Raw genomic sequence first — 25384 nt, forward strand, 5'->3', positions numbered from 1 at the left:
GCTGCATGGGAAAAGAGATGGTAATATATGGAGTTATGTATGATAGATGTTAAGAATGTGGATATATATATATATATATATATATGTGCGCGCGCGTGCAAAATGTTGATTACGCTATAAGTAAGTCCTTCTTTCAAGTGATCCAATACATGTATTGAAAATTTTAGTCCAAATTTGATTTGGTTGAATTTCTGAACCAATCATATGATAAGTGCAAAATACTTGTCATATAATTAGTGTATAATTTAAGAAAATTGAATTTGGGCAAAATTTTTCTACATATATTTGAGAAAAAAAAAAAAAAAAGAAGAAGAAGAAGAAGCAGCAGCAAAGAAGGAAAGGAGAATGTTTAGAATTCAGAATGATGCAACCCCAAACAGATATTAATTCTCAAGGGAAGAAGACATTAGACCACATGGCTGCTGCATGATTACTCCCATCATTAAACTGCATAATTATCTCATCCCCAGCGCCATGCGCAAACGAACCCCCCACCCCCTGCTCATTATCACTCGGATTGATATTCCCCATCCACTCATCCGTAAACCACTGCTGCTGCAGCGCCGCCCTCTGCATCGACCCATCCACCACTGCCGCCGGCTTCTCCTCCACCCCATCCCTTTCCCCCGCCGCCTTCTTCAGCCCCTCAATCCTCTTATAGATCTCCTTCAAGTTCTGATCAACCAACCAACCCATATCATTTAGCTCCGCCACGCCCAGCCCCTGCAGCTCTTTTCCAGTCAAGCACTGGTACATGAGATGAGTGATCTCCTTTTCCCGGTTGTCCTTGTGGAGCTTCTTCAGCTGGTCCGCCGCCTTGGTGATGCGATGGCGGATGAACGATTCTTGGTTCACCATCTTCTTGCTCTGCTCCATCTCCGGCATGCGTTTGAACTGCGCCAGCACGCGGTGGGCGCCTCGGCCGTCGGGCCAGACCTCCGGGTGGGAGTCGTAGGGGCTGTAGACGATGGCGCAGGAGTCGATCCCACAAAGGGTGCTCAGCTCGCTCACCTTCTTCATAAGCCCCTTCTTGCGCTTCTTGAAAGTCGCTTTTCGAGCGGAGTCGTTTGTGATGAATGCCATCTTCACTTTCTTCCTCGTCATTCTTGTCAATGTCAAGCGGCTGAGATGATTAAGGTATGGAATGTTGAGGATATGGTAATGGTATAATTTGTGTGGTATTTATAAGGGGTTAAGGGATTGTTTGGAGTTAATAAGGAAGATCTGGGAGTAATGGTTTTTGAGGTTTTGGTAAGAATGTTTTAATGTTTGATATCATCTCAAATATTCCTTGAAGATATGTGCAGCTGAATTAATGTCTGTAATTATGTTTTAGTCTGAATATCATATCATGTGTGTAATTCAATTGCACTACTCTCTCAATTCATCATTTATTTATTTATTTTTAGGAGCGCGTCATTTTATATGAATTTATTATGAACAATGAATTACTTATGCAATGCTAGTCTTATGTGATGTCCTACTTAATTGTGCCAGTGTGGGTTCGACTAATTTTAAATTGAGTTAAATTTAAAATATTTTAATTTATCAAATATAGATTGAGCTGAGTTAAAGAAGTATTTACAATAATTTTTAAAATATTTGAGAGCACTGTTTCTGTTTCTAAACTTAACAAAAGCTATAAAAAGACATATTTTGAGGTTGCTTTTCGTAAATAATTTTGTTTGATTATGATTATCTAAATTCAAATTTACCCTTTTTCAATTTTGTATATTTTTGGAGTTGATATTGGGATCAAATCATTTTAATGATTTAAGACTATTAAAATTTTATAGCTTCACAATTATTTGATGTTATTCTTATATTATTGGAAAATATGAATTAAATTATTGTGATTAATTAACGAGAATGTTAACTTTGTTTGCACACTGAATATTCTGTACCATGGATTAAGGTTTCTTAAATTGATTAATTAAATTAAAAAAAGATTATTATGACATTACAACTTTTATTTCTATGTATAAATAATAATAGTTCAAATATTTCAATTCTAGTCATTCACCAGGCGACTGGTGAGTCTTTCTGTCGCCCAAAGATTTGAGTTTCCCCTTTTTCCTATTGTTCTTCCCCCCTTCATTGATTCTTTTTCCACTTAACACTCAAATTTGCAGGTGTAGGAAGTAAAGAAATTGAATCCCTCCGTCGAGCTCGTCAGGAGACCTGATTTTCAATTGTGGAAATTAGAGGAAAAACAGAGTCTGTGTGTGTGAATTTTGGGTATTCTGAGGTCATTGCCAATCTGAGTTCATCACCTTTTTCTATCAATTCTGAGGTGTGTCTCTCGCTATTTTACGTTTATTTCGTGTATTTGGTGCGGCATATTATGTACGCGAATCAGTGCAGCTCTATGAATGAGAATGAGTGGTTGGCTTTGTAATTGGAGTAGGTTAGAGTCTTTTGTTGGTAAATAGAATGTTGATATGCATAAGCACCAGCATTGTGAATTTTGAATTCCAGGGGTAAAGGGCTGAAATTGCTCCAAGTACTGTGGTGTAAAAGAAAATGCTTAGTTGCTGGGGATTTGTCTTTTTTTTTTTTTTTTGTTGCTTTTTTCCTGATTATAATGTTCATGTATTCATTGGAATAACGTCAATATAGTTCCTGGTACAGAAGAGATCTGTCAGTCGTCCGTCTCAACTGCACCTTTATTCATCATCAATCATTAATAACTTTGTTCGACTGTTTCAGCTGTTACCGCATTTTGCAATTTGTCACAGTCGCCAACTCTCACTCGTCAAGAAGAGCTCAACCCCGCACCTCTGTGAATGGCCGACTCTGCTAAGTCTACGCAAGTATCCAACTCTACTGCTTCAGGTATTCCTCCTCCGTCTCCACCCGACCCTCTCAATTACCCACTAAAAAGTATTACAAAAGTGACGCTTATCTGTTCTTTTGTCACTAGCGGTCTTGGAGGCACGAATATTATAATGGGTTTCAAAGCTTTTGATGAAATCAAGTATTAGGTGGAAGACATACTGGACTGAGTATGGAGATGTTTGATGAAATGTCTGAGAAAAATTGGTTCATGAGAATTGGAGATTTTCTGCTCTTTTTGCAAAATGGACCGATGGTTTCTTATTTTCCTTCATAATTTCTCTTGATTTCTGTTTCTTGTTTTTGGGTGTTGAGATTTTTTGGTTTTTCTCCCTGAAACTTGGTAAATTGTTGGTTACTTAATCATGATATTTAATTATTTGTCATAATTCAAATTTCTTGCTAAAATACGCAAATAGTTTGCTAGATGAATAATTTGTTTTATTTTCCTTGCTGTAGTTTTTGAATAAATTGTTCGCTTTTCTTGCCATAATTCTGGTTATAATTGCTGTTTTTTCTTAAAAAAAACTTTTTGGTTAACCAATTAAAAACCTAATCTTAAACATGTTGATTGTGCTGAAAACACTAATGTCTGCAAATATGCGCCGTGTTTTGTAAAAGGGCGCCATACACCATATGCTATAGCTTTTCAGCACCTTTGTGCGCTTTAGACTTTAGGGCAATCAAAATGTAGTTAGAGAGGGAACTCTTTTGGTTCATTGTAGTTATTGATGGATTTACTGGACTACTTATATACACATGTGACGTCATCTTGCAGGGCACAAGAAAATGAAAGTCAAGATTCTACGTATCCTTGATTCATAAATTTATACATGCAATTTTCCCTGCATTTTATCCACCACTTTAGTATATTCAGTTAAACAAATTATAAGTTTGTGTTTCTGCATATGTCAAATCATGTATAGGACTATCTAATCATTAGTGATATGATTTGACTGCCTTAATTATCTTTTCATTACTTTTGATATATGACTTTTAACATCTACCAATTTTCCTAAATGGTGAAACTCGTGGACTTTGATATAAGTAATTGAGTAAACGGGTTATGTTGTTGCATATTTTTCTCATTTATTCAAATGGATTCATTTGTAACTTTTTTTTTTTTTTTGAATGACATCATAAGTAATTAAGTTGGTGCCCTTGATATGTTGGCCAAGAATGAAGGAAAAAGACATCAAATCTCTTTATATTAGTATTTATAGGTTGACACCCATCATAAGAAAAGTATTTATAGGTCAAGCATTTTCCAGGGAAATGGCTACTGGTCAGTGACAAATTTCTGGTTGTTTCTTTGTTTTGACTTAAATAGAGCACTGCCTTATGTTATAATTTTTATTTACTAGGACCAAGGGATTTCTCAATTTGAAAATTCTATTTTAACATTCTAGAATGATAGCTTGCTACCTGGAATATAGAAAGTCGTTTCAATTAAATCATTTGTCATTTTTTAGCATTTCAGTTTTTCTATATTGTCTTTAAGTGAGCACATATCTGTTTTACTTATTGTAGCAGGCAGCAGCTACATGAAAACAAGCTTGTTTAGATCTTGTCTAAGAAACAGGTTTTCCTTGACCCAATCATCTGTACTTTCCACGGCGCTTGATGGATAGAGTACGCACTACACACCAAATAACCTCTTTACATTGCCAGTTTTCAAATTTTCAAATTTAGTTTTGAAGCTGAAAAGTTTTCTTTTGTAACTTTCAGGTGGCATGCTGTTGCTTCTTGGACATGGGATGCCCAAGATGAAACTTGTGGTATTTGTAGGATGGCTTTTGATGGTTGTTGCCCTGATTGTAAGCTCCCTGGAGATGATTGCCCTCTGAGTAAGCACAGGATCTTTTGTGCATTTTATGTTCTTTTCTTTTTCTGGAACTGTGCTGAGAGAGGATTCATTTGACATTAGAAGTTCACTCATGTGCATGGTACTTACTGTATGATCTTATTTCCCCACGAGTCTTAGAATGTTAAACCATGTCCCAGAAGCATGTAATTTGCCCAAAACTCCTATTTGTAAAAAGCTTGGAATTGGTAGTTTTTTATCTTCATTCGCTCATAATCATTAGGAAATTCCCCTATAAATGCTTAGTAATGGCAAATTTTTCGCACGCATTTGGTGTAGAACACTCTAGGTTTGAAGTAACTTGTGGCTCAGTTCATTAATATATGAAGTTCTAGCACAGATAAACTCACCGAGTTAAGATGAATATGGTGTCAAACCCTTTGGTCTAATGCAATATTTGCTTGGGACGTTAGCGCTCACTTTTTGTACGAAGAGTTCTCTTGCAATAGCCGCTAATATTTCATCATAATTCATCATCTTTTTATTTGAATTTCATTTTGCAGTCTGGGGTTCTTGCAACCATGCTTTCCATCTCCACTGCATCTTGAAATGGGTAAATTCACAAACTCCTCAAGCACATTGTCCGATGTGCCGTAGGGAGTGGCAGTTCAAAGGATAACTGGTTCTTGCTCATGGCATATGGCCGTGGCCGTCGACTTTATTGCTAGTGTTCCTGGCATATACTTGCTTGTGCAGTCATGTGTAAGGTCTTCCTATCCACAGTTTACATAAGCTTTACACTCACTCACACTTGTATTTCCTATCCACTTTAAGGTGCCGCTGAAACGGGATGATTTCATTCTTTTTTTTCAGTATTCACAAATTTGATGACGAGAATTGTACCCACATAGATGAGTGCCGACAAGTTTTTAGGTAGTGCAATAATTCAGCAAATGACACATCACATGACCAGTTCGCCCTATTACTTTGCTGCCAAACCACTCCACTTCTCAAATAACAATCCAAATGTGTTGCACTGATACGTATCTACTACCGTAAATTTATTTCTCATTATTAATGTTTTGTGGTTGCTGATCATGATTATTAACCTACTATTATAATCATTAAATCAGTATATATTTATTAACATAAGAATATATAATAGTGGATTATATTTCTAAATTATGAACGTGGGCCATATTCGTCTGATATTGAAATAAGTATCAAAGATTGATACGCATCCGCATTCAATATTCAAATTCAGGTGTTTCTTTACAGATGGAGCAATTCCAAAAAGTTCGGTATGCCAAGATGTAGCCCCCATAATTAAAGTGTCGGGGTTCCAATCCCACCAATACATAAATTTGTGAATATTGATATACTTTAATAATAATTATTGAATAATTATATATATTTAATATTGATAATTAACGTATATTGATGATTAAAATTTATAATATAATTGTAATCGATATATCAAAGAAAAAAAATTATTAGTGATAGTCGAATATCACACGTTAAATAATTAGCTCTACGGGCATAATAAATACCTTATTATTTTAGTAATTCATTCTTGAAATTAAACACTAGCAATAAAGTCGTCTATGAAATCTGAACCAAAAAAAGCAATGAATACATCACACCATATATCCTGCTTTACGACAAATATTTAAACAGAAAGTTAAAAAAAGGACATCATAATTACAGTACACTAATAAAACTTAACAGTCGAAATGGGGCGACAGCTAATTAAAAGATAGATAAATTAATCACATAATCACACATAAAATAAAATAAAATGAGAATAATAATAGGTCAAAGCAAAATAGAAAGAAGAAAGGGTCATGCAGCCTAACACCAAACCAAATCAATCACCACTCTCCATCTAAAAAGCACAAATATACTTTATGCCCCCTTCAATCTTCATTATTTGCATATTTCACCTGTCAAATACATATATATAAAAAGAAATTAGTAAACAAAATAACTGATTTCAAATATCTCCAAGAAACTTCTATTATTTTTTTTTCAAAAAAAAAAAAACTTATGTATTTTTATGAATCATAATTCTTAGAAGAATTGTAAGTTAAAAGTTTTGGATGACAAAATTTAAGAACAATATATTATTATTCAATAAGCATAAACTCGCACTTATGGAATTTTAGACTAGAAAAAGAAAGAAATTATGTAATCATGATAAATATTAGTAGTTGTATTGGTGTCACATCATTTATTTTAAGTAAGTTTATAAAGTGGGTATCAGAAATTGATGTTGCACAGTGTGCATATATTAAATGGAATTAAAAATACAATAGAATTTAAAATTTCAAAATCGATGTTTGGAGAAAGAGGTCCAGATTGGTGCTTTAATTTGAATGATGGTTTCATTTTAAATAGGAATGATTATATTTACGCTCCATACTTATTGTCTTTTTACACAGATTGTTCTCCACTTTTGAAATATTATAAAAATTATCTTTTAGTTCTAAAGAGTGTCAGGGATGGTTTCTATAATTTTTTAAAAGATAAAATTGATTTGTGTAAAAAGGCTACAGGCAAGAGGATGTAAATGTAATTATACTCTTTTGACGATATGGGTAAATTTCATTTCATCACCATCCTATAAAATTAAGTCTAATTACACAAGTATATTTGATATTTTATAAAATTACAGATACATTTACATAGTTGTAAAATTATACAAGTATACACACGAGAGCATAAAGGATATATTTATAATTTTGATTGGGAAAAGAATATTCGCATAATTAAATTTAATCTTAAGAAATGTGGGAGCTAATTTATCAAGTGATTAAGTATGGATAGAAGAGTAATTAACAAAAAGCAAAGAGAAGAGAAAAAGTAATTAATAATAATAATTACCAAGAGAAATAGGGGAAGGAGGAAGAGAGAGGATGGATCAGTCCTTGGTGATGGCGTAGATGGCATAGATAATTCCAGGTATGTAACCAAAGATTGTCAACAGCAAACATATCCAGAATTCAACCTGTGTAACACTCAACTTATTACAAATTCATTTCAACCCCCAACAAAATTCTTGTAATAAAAAGGACAACGCAACTCCCTCAACTTTTTAACTTTTTGTTTGATAGAACCCTAAAAATAATTCAATATTTCCCTACAAATTAAAAATAACTCAATTCTACTACACATACCTTGCAGCCGAACTTGAGGAAGACACCAAGTGGAGGCAAAATAATTGCCAGGAGAATATCAATACAAGTCGCTGTGCCGTCTCCCATTCCCAATCCCTTGGATGTTTTTGATGATGATTATGATGAGGATCAGACGGATAAAGATGAATAGCTCTAGAGAAGTTAGTGGGTGGAGGAGGGTGTTATCAGTTATGGTGCATTTATAGGAGGAGAGGAGATCAGTTGTGTAATAAGTGTGGGAGGCCACGTATTGCGTGTTCATTGGTGGTGGTGGGTTTTTCGAATTGGATACCTTCCTCGTGTACAGCTCACCCCTCATATGTCTCCACGTTTTCTTTTCTCTCCTACGGGATTGGGCTGGACCTGGACCCAACACACCCGATTTCATCTTCACGCTACTTCCCTCATATTTTTTATTTAAATTACTTAAGTTGTAAGTTTGTTTCCTGCTCAAACTTTGGATTCAAGTGGCTTTTTGCGATACCCGACAGCACACTACAAACTCACTCCTACATTTCTCTCAATCTCCTATTATTCACTCCCTCAAATCTCTCTCTCTTCAAATTTTTAAATATGTTTCTTTATGAAATTATCTAATCTTACAATCCACCGAAGCAAAAATTTGTTAAATAATTAAATGTATATGATCCACTTTATTTTCATTATATCTTTAAGGGATAATTACACTCCCTCCTCCTAAAATTTGATATAATTATACGTAAACTCCCCGCAATTTGAAAAATTGTATCTAGTATCCCTGATATTGCTAACTTTCTTCGTTAGTTAAAATTCACTGAATTTGCTTACATTAAAAAAAAAACTATATTTACCCCTGATTTATTTACAATTGACTTATAGCATGTCAATAAATCTTTTTATGACCAACTTACCCTCATACGTCTTCACGCATTAATGCATGTGAGAAGGTATATTTTCGTCCTTATAAAGATAGTTTGATCTCGAAAAAATTGTTTGACTTACAATAAATTAGCTATAAGTTAATAAAGGTAGGTATTAATTTTTATTAATTTTTTTTATTAATATCAATAAATTTAATTAATTTTAACTAATCGAGAGATTTATTTATTAAATGAAAACAAAAATCATAAATGATAAATATAATTTGCTAAATTATAAAAATTTTATATATAATTAGAGCAAACTTTAAAATATGAGATTGTAATTATCTCTATTTTTATGTTGAAGTTAATTGAAATGGGATAAGTGAATGAAATGACGACAATGAAAGAGAAGTGATAAGGGTGTTTCAATAGGTCTTTTCTCCCATGTAAATGATGGGGTTCATCCATACTTGGGAAAAAAGTCAAAAGGCGCGGGTGAGTAACCGACTCCTTGAGTAACTCCCACGTGTGCCAGTGCCACTGCCACTGCCACAATCCCTCCCTCTCTCCCTCCTCTGCCAGATCATTTGTTGCTCTCTGCAAGTAATATGGATGGAAGTTTACACTTACCGTCGTTTGCGCACCCCATGATTATTAATTTTTTTAATATGTTAGCAATCCAAGCACATGCAAATGCGTGATCAAATAGAAATTATTTATATACCTTAATTAATATATTTAAGTTATGAATTTGATCAATTTTAATATATAATTAAATTTAGATCAAAATATAATAAATCATTAATTATATTGATGTGTTCAAAAAATATAGGGATTCAATAGATCTGAACAGTCGTTCAAGATTTGGGTCGAAGCGAATGTAAATTCTGAATAAAGGGCCAGCAAAAAAGGCAGTGTTAGCACTCCAACATTCAAATTAGTATTGAATTTGAAATTGAATAAAGCCAAAAAGTAAATGAATGTTATTGAAAGCAAGATATGATGAATAAAATCGGTGAAAAGTGTAAGAACACTTGATCATGTGTTTGTGGATTGCTTAGAAATTGTTTGCAGAGTGAGAGAATAGGAAAAGTGTGGGGGACATCCAGAGGGTGAGAAAGGCGTTAGTTGTGAGAGACGTTAAAGGGTGCCTGGGAGATTTCTTTCGTATGGAAGAGTAAACTTGTATTTATAGGGGGGATGTCCCTCCGCGATGGTGCTCTACACGTTTCCTTCATTCTCGAAAGAAATGGATAAGGGCCGTTTGGATAAGCCGTAATTTGATCATTTCTTCTGTTAATGTTCCTATTGAATGCTTATCTCTGAATCTGGGGACCCTTCATCAACAAGGACTCATAACCTCTAGGGTAGTCAGGGCTTTGGGAGACTTTCCTCGTCTGCATGGAGTCCTTCGTTACATACTTTGTCTTGGGAGATCCCTCAACGTGAGAAATCCCAACTGCCAAGGGGGGTTCTCCTTAGCGCATAAGTTGATGAGTTGTCACGTAGGAGATGTCTTGGGTCTCCTTCCTTTGCCAATATGTTCTTTGGAGGCACTCGTCAAGGCCTCATGTCAAGTTTTTTTGGGCCTCCTAAAATGTGACGAGCCTCTCGTTTTTTCTTCTTTCTGGATCATTTGAACCTCTTTGAACCAGTTTATTTTTATGCACATCATACTTATTTATTAATTATTTGATATAAAATTAGTCAAACCACAATATACATACTAGAGAATCTCTATCATTTAATAAAATTAATTTAGAAAAACACTTAATAGATGAGCATAATTTCATAAACAAATAAAAAAAAAAGAATTTTCAGTAACCAAAAAATAGAAAAAGAGATCAATAATAAAGAAAGAGAGAATGAAAATAGATGGAAGTGCACGTTTTCAACTGATTATAGATAAAAAAAAAATAATAATAATTTATAAATTTGAAAACCTCATTTTTCAAGTGATATGTCTTTTGTAATAAAATTGTGGAATTTATACGTAATTAGAACATACAGTATATTAAGTAATATAATATTAATTGAGTCTTAAGTCACAAAAAAACATTAAGTATAATATATTAAATTAACTTTTCAACTCCTTATATTCAAGTATGATGTGTAAAATTTATATTATTTATATATATATGAATTAAAAATGCAATGCTGCACTGCCCTTCTCTAGCCAATGTGTTGAAGTCAACTAGGACAGACAAAGCACCGACAGCCCTTTTTTTGTTTTTTTTTTTTTTTTGAAACATTTAGAAATCATGAGATTGTCCGTGTTGAAGACCAGTCCCCGACGGCTACGGAACATCCACATTCACCCCTACATGCTTGGGCTAGCTTTTATTGCATGCATGTTGAGTACCATAATTTGAGTGAGGCCCCGCCCCCATCCCAATCCCCATACCACCAGGTACCACAATGCATGCATGTAGTACACCCACAATTAAAGACCTAGGGGGCGTGTCTCCACGTGTAAGCTTGGGAGAGGCCGACCGACTTTTGTCACCTTCCTTGTCGTATTCTACTTTCAAACTTATTTTGTCCTTATTCTATTTTTAAAAATCATAACTCAAATTTAATTTCAACTAATTAATATAATAATAGAATATATTTATTATGTGATTGATGTATATTTTTAAAAAATATTAATTATATAATAAATATATTATATTTTATTTTATAATTAATTAAAATAATTTTTTTAATTGTGTAATTTAAAGTGGTACTCGTATTCAATGGACCAATGATGTAAGTAGATAATTTTGATTGGGTACAAAGTTGGTGAGTTAGTTGGAGTAGCCCATAACAATAACCCCTCCATGTCTTATTGTTGTTTAAGAAATTTATTGTCAACACCCTCGTGATTTTAACGGTCGTTGAATAACTAATTCAATTTATTCATTTCTTTTAGGTTTTCATTTTTATAAATTGAGTAAAATATCATTGTGTGTTATGAATTTAATCATATTTTATTTAAAAAATTAAAATATTTTTGATAGCCTAAGTAGACAATTTTTTTTATTATATTTTATTTAAAAAATACAATAAAAGGTAAAATTGACAATTTTGACCTTTGAAATTTGGTGTCACCATCGTTGGACTTTGTCCCAACTTGCAATTACACATTTGTTATCTTTTAAATATCTATAAAGGGTGAACCAGAGCTGCAGAGGGCTGATCTAAAGTGGGGTATCCCAAGGCCGGTCCTATGATGAAAATCCTGAAAAAGCCCCTCGGCCCTCTAGCTTGCTGCGGGGCCTGTCCAGTGGGTTGCTTTCTTCTTGTACAAATCAATATTGGTTCTCCAATTTGAATTTTGATTTTTCATTTCCTGGGCTTAAATTTCTATTCTACTTTTTCTATAAATTAAATTAAATTAATTTTTGATGTAATTTTTATTTTATTCCTCAAATTTAATATTTTGATCTTTATTTTTTAAAATTTTTCGATTTCAAAAACTAGATTTACTAAATTATTGCATATATTAAAAGAATAGTATTAATTAGATTCAATACCGATTTGTTACGCATACTTTTATATAATTAAAATAGTGCATTCGATATCTTATTCTATCAATAATTTATTTTTGCTATCAAATTTCAAATATTAATATTGATCTATCTTGTTCTTAATACGACTTTTAGAAATATTTTAGATGAATGTATAAAATAAAAAATTAAATAAATACACAACTAATTTTTTTGTAACCAAATTTTATTAATGCACATTTGATCATGTTTTGACTTCTTATGTAAATGGGTCGGGCGGATCCGGACCGGATTCCGGATCCAGTTCCAACTCGTACGACGGTTGCACGATTTTACTTGCTTCTCCAAAGAAGAGCAGCAAATCTCTTCCTTTTTCCCTCCAACCTCTGCAGCAGAAGAGGATCAAAGAAGGAAGTTGAAAGTCTTGTTTCATTTCTTTATGAAAGCTCCATTTCCGTTGAAATCTGTCGCCCCGAAGCTCCACATAGTACACCGCTCCTCATATATTTCTCCGACCCACTTCAGTGAACTCCTTAACGGAGCTAAAAATCTGAAGCATGCAGCCCAAATTCATGCTCAGCTCATTACACGAAGTTGCCTTTCTTCCCCCTTCCTGTTCAACTGCCTTCTCAACCTGTATTCCAAGTGCGGCCACGCATCTCAATCGCTGGCGCTGTTTTCAGCTTCCAATTCAACAACTCATTTGGATGAGACCAAGAATGTGTTCACTTACACTTCTCTTATCACCCAGCTTTCACATTGTAATTTACCTTTCAAAGCTCTTACGTTTTTTAATGAGTTGAGGGGAAGGAATATCTCTCCCAATCATTTTACATTTTCGGCTGTTTTGCCGGCTTGTGGTGATTCGAGGGTGGGGAAACAGATGCATTGTTTGATATGTAAACATGGATTTGAATCCGATGTGTTTGTGGGCAGTGCATTGGTGGATATGTATGCGAAGTCTGGAGAATTGGATTGTGCGAGGAGAGTGTTTGATGAAATGCCTGAGAGGAACCTTGTATCGTGGAATTCTGTGATCGTGGGGTTTCTGAGAAATGGGTGTTACGATCAGGCCATTGGTTTCTTCACTCGCCTGATTGGGGAGGATGCAATAAGACCTGATGAAGTGAGTTTTTCGAGTGTTTTGAGTGCTTGTGCTCATGTGTGTGGGGTGGCCATCGGGAGGCAAGTTCATGTAGTAGTCTTGAAGCTTGGGTTGGAATATTTGGCGTATGTAAAGAATTCTTTAATGGATATGTATTGTAAGTGTGGCGTCTTTGATGATGCTGAAAAATTGTTTAGGAATACAGAAGATAGAGATGTGGTTACATGGAACGTTATGGTCATGGGTTTTGTTCAAAATGGTAATTCTGAGGATGCGTGCAATTACTTTTGGGTTATGAGACGTGAAGGTATATTGCCTGATGAGGCATCATTTTCAACCGTGCTTCATGCTGCTGCATGTATTGCTGCATTTGATCAGGGTGCTTTGATCCATAATCAAATAATAAAAACCGGGTTAGGGGGGAATACATGTGTCGCTAGCTCATTGATTACAATGTATGCAAAATGTGGGAGTTTGGTTGATGCTAGGCGGGCCTTTTCTGAGAGCGAAGAACACAATGTGATATCATGGACGGCCATGCTTTCTGCATTCCAACAACATGGTTGTGCAAACCAGGTTATAGAATTATTTGATCATATGATGCAAGCGGGTATCGAGCCTGATTATATAACTCTTGTTTCTGTTTTATCAGCTTGTGCGCATACTGGGCGTGTTGATGATGGGTTTTCTTACTTTAATTTGATGAGTCAAAGATATAACATGAATCCAGGGCTTGAACACTATGCTTGCATGGTTGACTTGCTTGGTCGTGCTGGTCGTTTGTATGATGCTAAGAAATTTGTGGAAAGTATGCCGATTGAACCTGATGTATCTGTTTGGGGAGCATTACTTGGAGCTTGCAGAAAGTACGGTGATCTTAATATGGGTAGGGAAGTTGCAGAGAGGCTTTTTGAAATAGAACCAGATAATCCAGGAAACTACGTGTTGCTGTACAACATGTATGCTCGTAGAGGAAGATTAGAAGAAGCAAATGAGGTGAGGAGATTGATGGGGTTCAACAGAGTTAGAAAAGAACCGGGCTGTAGCTGGCTTGATGTGAAAAACATGACTCATGTTTTTAAAGCTCATGATAAATCCCATTCAAGGACAAATGAGATATATGAGATGCTGGCAGAGTTGGAAGAACTGGTGAAGCAGAAAGGATATGTTCCTGAAATCCAACATTCAATCAATGATATGGATGAGTACGAGGAGCGGAAACTATGGTATCACAGTGAGAAATTAGCCCTTGCATATGGACTACTGACCCTTCCAGTTGGGGCGCCCATCCGAATAAAGAAGAATCTTCGAACTTGTGGTGATTGTCACAATGTTATGAAGTTTGCATCAGCAATTTTTAAGAGAGAGATTATCCTTAGAGACATTAATCGTTTCCACCGGTTCGCGGATGGTCTGTGTTCATGTGGCGACTATTGGTGAAAGACATGGTTCATGATTACCCTTTGCAAATCAAATCCCAATGTTATTGTTTCATCATTTCATGGTAATTATCAACTCAACCTTCTATGATAATCTTTTAGCTTCGATCAAGAATCTTGCTAGATGACTGTGATTGGTTATACCCAATTTCCTCTTTCCATACTTCTAATTGTTCTTGTCATACAAAAAAAATCGACCAAATGCTTGCTCTTCACCTTTCTTTCCCCCAATTTCTGTCTCTTTCTTTTCTTTCCTCAATATGCGCTCATAAAGTATCTACAGAAAGTAGGGCAGGTAAAGATAGTTAAAGTATAATTATAAGCAGATAGTATGGCACCACTAAAGCTCGCTGATAGTAGAACCTTTCCAAATATATATGTTGATGACACCCAAGATCTGTCTGGTGATTATTTTTAAGTCTTCTGATGATACAAGTCATCTTGAACTGCGACTATGAGTAGTCTGAAACAATAAGGCCAGCATTCTAGAGGTTTCCTGAAGCATTTGAGTGAAGATTGAAGAACACGGGATATTAACTTCTCGAACAATCAGAAGCTTTTTAATCAAACAGGTTGGAGCATCCATTTGTCGTGCTTTCATTTATGTACTTTTTGTTCATTTGCTTTCTGCCATATAGTTGGTTCTTGGTGGTGATACTATTAATGACCCTTACCTCCAAACTTGCGAAATTTCATTGCCAATCACTGGCCACTTTCTATTCTTATGTTGTTCTTTCCAGATCTCTAAAGTCATATATCTAGCAAGATATGGATGGTACATTTGCTGCGTATCGTTTTTAAAACAAATAAATAAATAAGCTTACGCTTTTTTTTCTTAACCTGCATATGTCGACGGTCATGATTTAATGCCAGTAACAATGTCAAGCTTGATGGTCAATCTCACTGCACCTGTTGTTAACTTCCATACTATACCACTATTAAATCGAAAAGATCTTTCCTGGAGAGTGAAGCAAACATATGATAGCTGGTTCCTTTTTCCTTCTTTTGGTGCACCAAAAGAAGGTTTACCCATCATCTTAAGTTGCACGTACACTTCTAAAAAAAACTTTTCTACTTTCTTCATAGACAACAATGTACCTCAATTGAATATATAGGGAACATCTCTAGTTGAAAAGAACAACTTGGTTTTGTAGGCATAATGGATCAATACTCTATCATCATCTTCCAAGGCTGGACATGGATTTGATATGACATGAACGAACCTAGTCTGCTTGCTTCAGACCTATAATTGAGGAATGTTCAAGGATGGATCATGCATTGACTTGGTGGGGCCAAAAGAAACCATTGTATGTCCCTTCCCTGGAAATATCTAATCAATAAATGAAGGGACTTATTTTTGCTTTTATAGTTGCAACTAGACAATTAGAACTAAGATTCTAAGGGAAATCGTGATAAATATATTCATTCTCCTGGGAAGTTTTGTTGTGGCACTATCAGGACTGAGTGTACTTAAAAAATTACTTATTATTTGAAACATTTGCATTGTGGTTTAGGATATGGAGCGGTTACATGATATTATAGGCCAAGAATTATCATTGAGGATTCTATAGCTGAACTTACTTTCTTGCACACAAATACCCTGTTTAATTGTTACGTAAGGAAGATCTCAATCCACATTTGGTTTCTGACTTCATGTGATCGCAAGTTAATAAAATAGATTTTTAATGCTTTCATTCGATTGCACTTTCTAACATTAACTATGTCAATAAGAAATTCTGAACTACGTCAAGGCTTTTCACTTGAATGGAGATCATTGGTTAAGTAAAGAGCTAACTTTCACCAGCCCATATTTCTTATTTGGTATGAAGTTGGCAGCAATTCCAAATATTTTTAGTTTGGAAAACTTCTGTAACTTTATTGACACTTGCAGTCTGAGCATAAAAGTTTGATTTTTGATACTGTAGTGCCAGTGGAATAAGAATGATGAAAGGTGTGCAAATTCATGTGCAGTAATTGGCTCTTCTGTTTGTAGCTTCCAACTCTAGTTTTTTACTTTATCTTTTGCACCAAATACAGACATTTAGATATTTTGCAAATGCAAATAAGATAAGATTTTTAGGGCAACTTCCTTTATCATAGTTAAATTAACAATAAAGAAATTTACTATTTTTGCAAACTTGATGCAAATAAGATTTTTAGAGTAACTCCTATTATCATTGTTAAATTAATTTTGACATGGAAACTCTGGTTGAAGCTTTTACAAGGATCCATTGGCAATTCTGTTTTGTAGCTCTCTGATCTTGGCCTAGTTTTCTGTTTTATCTTTTTGCACCAATTAGAGACATTTACTATGTTTGCAAACTTGATGCAAATCAGAGAAATTTTTAGAGAAAATCATGTTATCATTGTTAAATTAATTTTGAAATGGAAATATCAATGAAGCTTTTTGAGGTTCCATTATCTCTTTCTTTGCACTTCTCTACTGCTGTTACCCTTTATCCAGGAATTGATTGTTTCTATGATGCACAGAAGGATATAACATTTCCTTTAGATACATGGACATAAGATGCAACTATTTTTCCATTTGTAATTTCTCTGGAAACTTCACTTAAGTTACTATCAGCCAACACCTACTCCATTAACTGTTTACAGTTTCTTTATTCTCTCAGTATTGATGAGTTCTAATAATAGGATCTAATCAATTAAGCTAATACTGTCAGGTATCTGAAGATCTTTGAGTTTATTCTAATAAAAACTAGAAAATAGGCTTGTTTTCATACTCTAGATAACAAAGCAACCTAAGATTTATGCTTTGTTTGGGAAGCTATTCCTCCCTTCACTCGCTTGGCGTTATGCACTTACATGATGTAAAGATCCGACACCTGCAATCAGATCATTAATAAGGTGTTTTTGCTATATCATTAATACAGTAAATCAAGAGGAATTTCCCTTCTCCATTCAGAAAGTTCCTTTTCTGATGATAATAATGTGGTTTTGTGTTCTGTAATGGATTATGATTGGTTTCTGGAATACCTCCTTTGTAATCGCTCTGCATGGATTGTTTCCACGATTATCTTTGGATAAATCTGTTCAATCTTCTAGTTTCCCATTGGTTCCAGCTTATGTGAACAAAACGGCAGTTTTCTAACTAACGAATAACACCATCTATAAGACTAACCAAGATATCCTATAATTTAATTAGTTTATTATCGGTTAATGTTCTCATCTCTCACAACATGCGATCGCTTACATGCATAAGCAGATGTTTTCACAGTTCCAAAACTTTGTTTTACCTAACTCGGCCAAGATCAGCTGCACTTTATTCCCTCCTTGTTTTTTATATCTATTACTAGACATGACTATTGGTGCAACATGCTATGAGTACATCATCCTTCTCTTCTTGTTATTCTTGTCAACTTCAATTATCTGTTGTCTATGCATCCAATTGGCAAGTCAAGAGGTGCAAGTACAAATTTCTTATTATGCTTTCAGTGAATGAAGTTCCTTTTACAGGATTACCTCTCCATATTGGTCTGCATAAATTAGGTAAATGAAGCCCTTTTGTGTACAGTGGACTGGGGTTTGTTCTCTGAATTGTGGCCTCAAGGAACAGCGTTATGCAAATAATACTTGTTAGCAATTTGGTTAACATAGATGCAAAAGAGTGTTACCGACATAACTGAATATACAGAGCAGGCACTCTTTACTTGAAATTAATATGTGAGCACATGTCTACTGTGAGCCTTTGATGTAAGGCTGTCTTCGTTTATGCAGCAGTTAATATCTTACCCGTCAGCTGTCTATTGACAGAGTTATGAAGGTTGGCCATTATTCTATTCTCTGAGTTTGCTTTGAGAATATGAATTCGGCTACGAGAAATTCATCATGTCAAGCATTACTTAGCACGATACTCGGTAGCTTGACAGTTGTCATTGCAGGAGCTTCCCTTGTCATCCTGCCCATAACGTAGATGAATCAGGCAAGATCAGGTAAAGACTTATTTTTGTGGCTCCTCCGCATTTGGTGCTTCATGGTAGGGACAGTACCACAAGCAAGTGGGATATTATCATGTATTGTCGGCAAAAATCATGCAAAATTATTGACGTTCATGCATTCAGATTTACAGCTATTGATATATCATGGTATACTAAACTATAAATCAAGGATTTGGTCCTGCACCGAGCGACAAGAGAAAAGATAAGAAGGAAAAGCAGGTTCGTGTTAGGTCACAAGCATTCTGGTGATGCTTGTGGTTCAATTTTCTTAAAATTTGAGCCATGAATTATAGGGGATTTGGTGATGAATATGATATGTCAGACCAGGTTGGTTTTTTTCTAGTGATCATGTGCAGAGTGGCAGGAGGCAAAGACAATGGAGTGGTGCAGGTACTGTTAGCATCAAGAAAGCAGCAGTTATTCATGCTTGGGTGCCATTAACTGACTGAGAAGAGGATTAAATTATGTGAGGACAACCCCACCAGCCTACCACCATCAAAGCCATGGGGGCTCACTTTGAATAATCTAACATTATCCTCTGTTTTTCCCCATATCTGTGCATCAGACCTTGTAATTTATCTCTGGTGAAATGGTATCTTCTGGTCAATTATTTACCACCTTGTACAGGTATGACTATCATAAAAACCATGGTTTTGTCTGGACATCAGCATGACTTTGGAGGCGGTTTTCATGTTTAAATATGGTATTATTCCACTTATGCTTGTCACCTCCATGTTCTCAGGTTGTTCTTATGCTTAGCTTACTCAATGATTATTTCACCCACAACGTTGCGAAATCCGCAACGTAGATCAGGTGGTCTGCTCTTGGCAGTGCCATACATGTTGCAGAGAATTGATTTTTGTTGTGTATGTTGCAGAAGAGGAAGAAAAAATATAGTTAGTCATCTTTAATGTTGCAAAACCTGGATTTGAACTACTTGTGTGTGGTAGTTGACAATTGAAATATTTGAATTGGTGTAGGCTGTAAGGGGAATGGGCTGTGGGCAAGATTTTTTTATATGATTTGTTTAGCCAAATTAATAACAGCTAAAGGGAGTGATAAAAAAGTTTGAAAATGAAGAAAGAGTAAATAATACATGTTTGGTCAGCATGCTTTGGGGAAAAGTCCCCTAAAAACTAGTAGTTAAATTCATACTTTGTGCACTGAAATATGGCTGATTTAATTAATACATTGAATGTAGCATTTAATATATTATTTTTGTGTCAAGTATTACCAATTATATATACTTATATAACATTAGTATATATATATATATATATATATAAACAAACATGTTTAAAATTTTCATTTTTCTAAAATTTAAAATAGTGGGCAAGCTCAAACTATTGAAGATATATAAATTTTTAAACAATTTATATTCTGTTAATTAACATTTGTTCAATATGGATAAGCCCATAACATTTTCTTTCTTTTTTTTAAAAAAATACATCAACAGTTCTAAATTAATCAACAAACTATTATTACAATATTCAATACACAATACATCAATATTTTTAAATCGATCAATAAATTTAAAGTAAATAAGAAAACATACATACTACTATTAAAAGTGAACTAAATACCTATATTCGTGAGACAAAGATTCACAATAAATAAGAAAAAAAATAATATTATTAAAAATAGATTAAATACATATATTCATGAGATTAGAATTTACAATTTTTTCATTATGAGACCTTAATTTTACTACTCAAATAAGGAATCAATGAAAAAGCCATAATATTTATTCAAAAAAATAATTTTGTAACATGTTTAACATTATAAAACATGGAATTTTGGGACCCAGAACAATCCTAAATAAATAATTGGTCTCAAATTCATGATTGAATCTGAACACGACTCATTCTTATCCCAGAAAAGAGGAGGCATCTCTGCCCAGTAATTGCAACAACTTTTCCACAATCACACTTCAACCCCGAAACTTTCCCTTTTTCTTAAATACACCCACCCAATATTACTTTGTCCCTACCACTTTACTCTTGATACTTGTTTTATATATTTTGCTGCAGTAATAACTGTATGTGCTACTGTTATCCACTTCACAATTATTCCAAATATACTTATAAATTTGACCTAGAATTTTTATTTTTTAAATTTGTATTTCTTTTTTTTTTAAAAGTTACTTTACAATATTTTATAAAATTAATTATACTTAGATCCTCTCTAAAAATACGAAATTACACTTTAAAGTTTTAAAGTTTCAATTACAATACCCTGTTTAATTGTTACGTAAAAAAGTTTTAATGTTAAATACGAAAAAAAAATTTAAAATTTATGTATTTTTTTTTTGTTAACTTCAACATTTTTCATTCAAATCCTAGTGAAAGAAGATTAGGTGTAAATAGAGAATTTTTGGAGGAACGTAAATGTAATTATAATTATTTTTCATACTTTTAGAAGATGTCTAAACGTAATTAACCTATTTTATAAGCTTTCAAAATTTACAAACTCTCCCAAATACTCTTTTTTTTGAAAAAAACAAAAAAAACTCCTCGGAATTGCTAAGAGTGCAGACCAAAAGTTGACTGGGGAATATATTTTACTATGATCTTATGTTTAGACCTAATTTGGCCCTGTGATTACATAATTCATTATAAAAGAATTGATTTTAAAAATAGTGATCACGTGTTTGAATTCATAATTTAAATAATTAATTATACAACTGCAAATTCCTAAATTAATTTTATATCAAGTGAATTTGGGTAGAATTTAATGGGTGTCATAGATATTTAGATGAAAAAAATTGCGAGCGAGAATAAAAACGAGATCTGATTTTAATCCAATTCAAAATCAATTCTAAAAAATAATTTAGTGGTATAAAATATTATGTTTGTACTGAATACGCAAGTTCGATTCCATCAATCCCGATGCCAAACGGCCACTTAATCAAATCAAGATTAAATTCATGTTACGCATTATTTTTCGTGTATTATTGTTATATGCTTTTTAACTTTAAAATTGGTATACATAATAATTTAACCACCAAAAAATATTAAACATTCGACGTAATATTTACAAAAGCAGCATCCGGTCATAATTTTAAGCATATATAAGATAGGTTGCCAATAAATAAGATATTAATAGAATTACATTTTTCATCAACTATGGATCGGAGTCCAATACAAATCCGATTATTTAATTGTATGAATACAATAAATTCTCACATGATATTCTTGGTTGGTTCCACATCTAAAGACATATATATAGAAAAGGTTAATTAAATATGGTCAAATTTTGAATCAATTTTATTTAATCGTGATAAAATAGAGTATTAATTAACAAGATATGTAAGAATTTCTTTTCTTTTTTCTAGTATGTTGGACAAGTGATTGACGAAACCTTTTAATTGATTTATAAATTTGCGATCCTGTCTTAATTTTAAAGGATTTGTACAGATAAAGAATTTGAAACATGCAATAACAGATCATAAAATATGGATATGAGTTAAGATCTCACGAACAAATTTAAGGTTATGGATTCGAGTTTTACATGACAGTTGGATATATGTTTCACTCTATGTGAATGTTTATTTTGTTTTATGTGAGTTATTGTAATTTATTACTATTGTTAATTATATTGATGTAATTGTTGTTATTATTAATTATATATATCGATTGAATCAATTAGTTATTTAAAAAAACAAAAACAAATGGAGACGAGTTATTGCGGAAATGAGTGGGAGTATTGTAAGAGTGGAAGTTCTTGAACATTGTGATGAACAAAATTACAAATCAACCCCCCAAGTAAAAGTAGTAGAGAAGATGTTAGCCGCAGGATGGAAGAATACAGTGTCACATCCAACCACGAGTGAAAGTACATTACACAGAAACAAGGAATCACGTGATATGCATCGACGCACGTGAACTTCAACACTCTTCACCTGGACAGCCTTGACTCACTTTATCCTATCTCATGTGGAGGGTGACCCCACGATTCCCCTCCCTACACCCTCTTCTTGTGTGGCCCAGATGAAATGCAACCAAACCCCATCATCATCACTCACCCTTCGATTGCCCCTTCCACTTCAAGGTCCCCCCGCCCTACGACAACACCTAGTGCACCAAGATCACTATCTCCTTGATAGGAGGGTCCACGTGGAAAGCAAGACATCATGGGATTTCGGGGACCCACTTCTCTCCATATATCCTCCTCATAAATACATGTTACACTAACATGCATCATCATCATCATCATCATCATCAGTAATGAGTGTGGAACGGATTGAGATGAGGTTGCTTGACCTTGTGCTACAAACACTTTCTCTCTAAATTCTAATAAAATTGATTGATATGCAATTTTAATCAAGAAAATGATATAAGTATATTAATTGTTGCGTGTATACTATATTATATTATTAGAAGAAGATTGAGACGTAGACATTTTAGATTAAGACACAATGATAAAAATCGTTATTTTAATTTTTTACTTTTTTTATGGTATGTACAACTTAAAAATATCAATATCGTTGTGGTATGAGAAGGAGGAAGCAATGTGATCTTAAATTCTTGTTTACATTGAGTCTGGTCAAATTAAATTAATTATAAAATAAGTATAATATATTTGTTATTATATGATTGATCACACCATAAGTGTATTGCATTTATTGTTAATCAATTTAAATTTGACCAAACTCGATTTGAATTAAATTTTTCTATTTATTGTAAGAGACGATGTGAAGCTTTCTTAGTAATTTTAAGTTTTTAGAAGCATAAAAGAATTATACAGAAAAATAACAAAAAGTGATCAAGTTATTTAATTGCGAACATGATCGATTACATCTCGTCGAAAAAATTGATTGATCTGAAATATATGACATAAATTAATTATACATAGAAGTTAATAATTTTTAATGTGTTCCACTAACTAACATATTATATATTTACTTTTTTAGTGTAATTAATTCTCCTCAAATTTTAATTATTAAGTTCGTATATTGTAAGAGAATAATGTTTTTTTAAAAAAAATAAATTTTGAAGAAGCAATACGTACAATTCATATTTTAAATAAAAATTATTTGATTAAACTAAATATTTTGAATTTATAAAACATATAATTATAATTAAATCACTAAATGTTAACTAGTTTAATTTATTACAAGGCTACAAATGAACCTAAACATTACTATACTGCAATATCCATATGTAGATGTATGATACTTGTCATCCTCAATTTCTGATTTTCTTCAACCTTTCATCCATATGTTCTAAAGGACTTACATAAATATAACGGAAGAATACGTAAATTATATTGACATCTTATAAAAATTACATTTAATTATATAATATTATCTTTTTTTGTGTAATTATGAGTATATCATTTGAGTTAGTAATTATGATTTAAACTTATATTTTCTCAAAGAAAAAAAAAATATTTACATAAAAACCCGGTATAGTATATTACATCACCATCTTCTTAAAAATATATTTAAAACTTTATAAAGTGTTTATATAGTTTACCCTTATTTATCTAGGTTTAAAATACTCATTTGGGCCTTAATTACTCCAAAGAACCGTCAGGTCATCGCTAAATCATCATCAAGTCACTGAAGACCTCGACCCGATCAAAGACCAAAAATACATGTTTTCCTCTTACATATAATATGAGCAAGTTGAAAGGCTTGTATACTGATCAAATCTCAAAACAATCAAATCATTAGCAGTTCACTGTCCTATGAATGATTGAGGTTTTTAATAGATTAATGAATATTGTCGCTGACTTTATATAAAACTGATAGTTATATCTTTAACAATATTTAAGGTAGACGCGCACTCTGTCCCTAATCGAACCATATCTTACGACTGACAATGTAATAATATTAGGATGTTTCAGTTTCAAATGATAAATCAGTTTTTGGTTCAACCACCCTTATCTTTTGTTTTTTGTAAATTATAGTTATGAATATTTATATGACTTATCTATAAGCTTGATAAGGTAAGAAATATCAAACTATATATAGTAAAGTTTTAGCCTGGATATAGTTCAGCTGACTCAAACCAATTATATGACAAGTGCAATACATTTATCGTGTGATTGGTACACAATTAAAGAAAAGTAAATAATTATATAGCAAATGTATTACACTTATTTTATAATTGATTTGGTTCGATCAAACTTGAACTTAAGCTAGTTAAAATATTTTATAAAATAATTGATTTGGTTCGATCAAACTTGCTCAATTTATCTTAGTTTCTCATAACTTCGAGTTATATTGATATATCGATCGAATCGATATATTGCTTAGTTGCTCAATTTATTAAAATCTTTATATAATCATATTAATGTTTTGGTAGTGTGCTAAGCAATCAAATTAATGTGATGCTCATTTTGAGAACTGTTCTTTAATTAATATTAATTAGAGGATTAAGAAATGGTTAATATATTATTTAATGAATAAATGAGTTGATCATGAGAGGCTTTATAGTCAACCATCAATTATATATGCAGCCTTTTCTCATGTCTACATCTTTATATTAACTCCATTACTTTCACTGAGGAGGGACACACACACACACACACACACACATATATATATATATTAATTAATTAAACAGAATTTTGCTCGATTTCAATAATTATGATTCGTGCTTTTAGAAGGTAGAATTCTCTCTCTCTCTATCTTTTATTTTAAAAAATAAAAGGTCAAATATTGGAGCTGGAAAAAGGTTTTACAGTTATCATAAGCTTTGACAATAGTTGGAATATTTTTGATGCTTCAAAC

General features: G+C 33.1%; 4 protein-coding genes across 4 annotated transcripts; 2 read left to right on the forward strand and 2 right to left on the reverse strand.

Moving 5' to 3' along the window:
- Positions 1 to 236: 236 nt before the first annotated feature.
- Positions 237 to 1395, reverse strand: LOC105169408 (agamous-like MADS-box protein AGL80). Its single transcript, XM_011089799.3, has one exon. It carries the CDS (start codon positions 1102 to 1104, stop codon positions 391 to 393), a length of 714 nt encoding a protein of 237 aa, XP_011088101.1. The 5' UTR covers positions 1105 to 1395; the 3' UTR covers positions 237 to 390.
- Positions 1396 to 2039: 644 nt separating this feature from the next.
- On the forward strand, positions 2040 to 5545 carry APC11 (anaphase-promoting complex/cyclosome 11). The gene is made up of 6 exons (XM_088883814.1): positions 2040 to 2293; positions 2710 to 2835; positions 3614 to 3643; positions 4028 to 4080; positions 4544 to 4682; positions 5203 to 5545. The coding sequence occupies exons 2-6, from the start codon at positions 2787 to 2789 to the stop codon at positions 5316 to 5318; spliced, it is 387 nt and encodes a 128-aa protein (XP_088739940.1). The 5' UTR covers positions 2040 to 2293; positions 2710 to 2786; the 3' UTR covers positions 5319 to 5545.
- Positions 5546 to 6288: 743 nt separating this feature from the next.
- On the reverse strand, positions 6289 to 8003 carry LOC105169006 (Low temperature and salt responsive protein family). Its single transcript, XM_011089262.3, has 3 exons — positions 7816 to 8003; positions 7523 to 7646; positions 6289 to 6582 (listed from the first exon to the last, which is right to left on the reverse strand). The coding sequence occupies exons 1-2, from the start codon at positions 7900 to 7902 to the stop codon at positions 7560 to 7562; spliced, it is 174 nt and encodes a 57-aa protein (XP_011087564.1). The 5' UTR covers positions 7903 to 8003; the 3' UTR covers positions 6289 to 6582; positions 7523 to 7559.
- A 4442-nt stretch (positions 8004 to 12445) lies between these two features.
- On the forward strand, positions 12446 to 19359 carry LOC105169007 (putative pentatricopeptide repeat-containing protein At5g52630). The gene is made up of 2 exons (XM_020695705.2): positions 12446 to 18864; positions 18989 to 19359. The coding sequence occupies exon 1, from the start codon at positions 12585 to 12587 to the stop codon at positions 14688 to 14690; it is 2106 nt and encodes a 701-aa protein (XP_020551364.1). The 5' UTR covers positions 12446 to 12584; the 3' UTR covers positions 14691 to 18864; positions 18989 to 19359.
- Positions 19360 to 25384: the final 6025 nt, after the last annotated feature.

The sequence above is a fragment of the Sesamum indicum genome, linkage group LG8, assembly GCF_026168435.1.
Source record: "Sesamum indicum cultivar Baizhima isolate 11 linkage group LG8, ASM2616843v1, whole genome shotgun sequence".
Taxonomy (NCBI): domain Eukaryota; kingdom Viridiplantae; phylum Streptophyta; class Magnoliopsida; order Lamiales; family Pedaliaceae; genus Sesamum; species Sesamum indicum.

What these genes read in the sequence shown, in the direction of transcription:
- APC11 (XM_088883814.1), top strand. Translation starts at nt 2,787, where the DNA reads ATGGCCGACTCTGCTAAGTCTACGCAAGTATCCAACTCTACTGCTTCA. An exon ending in TGACACCCATCATAAGAAAA is followed by an intron (nt 4,081 to 4,543) that starts GTATTTATAGGT and finishes GAAGCTGAAAAG; the next exon opens with TTTTCTTTTGTAACTTTCAG. An exon ending in TGGAGATGATTGCCCTCTGA is followed by an intron (nt 4,683 to 5,202) that starts GTAAGCACAGGA and finishes TTCATTTTGCAG; the next exon opens with TCTGGGGTTCTTGCAACCAT.
- LOC105169006 (XM_011089262.3), bottom strand. Translation starts at nt 7,902, where the DNA reads ATGGGAGACGGCACAGCGACTTGTATTGATATTCTCCTGGCAATTATT. An exon ending in TCCTCAAGTTCGGCTGCAAG is followed by an intron (nt 7,647 to 7,815) that starts GTATGTGTAGTA and finishes AGTGTTACACAG; the next exon opens with GTTGAATTCTGGATATGTTT.
- LOC105169007 (XM_020695705.2), top strand. Translation starts at nt 12,585, where the DNA reads ATGAAAGCTCCATTTCCGTTGAAATCTGTCGCCCCGAAGCTCCACATA.
- LOC105169408 (XM_011089799.3), bottom strand. Translation starts at nt 1,104, where the DNA reads ATGACGAGGAAGAAAGTGAAGATGGCATTCATCACAAACGACTCCGCT.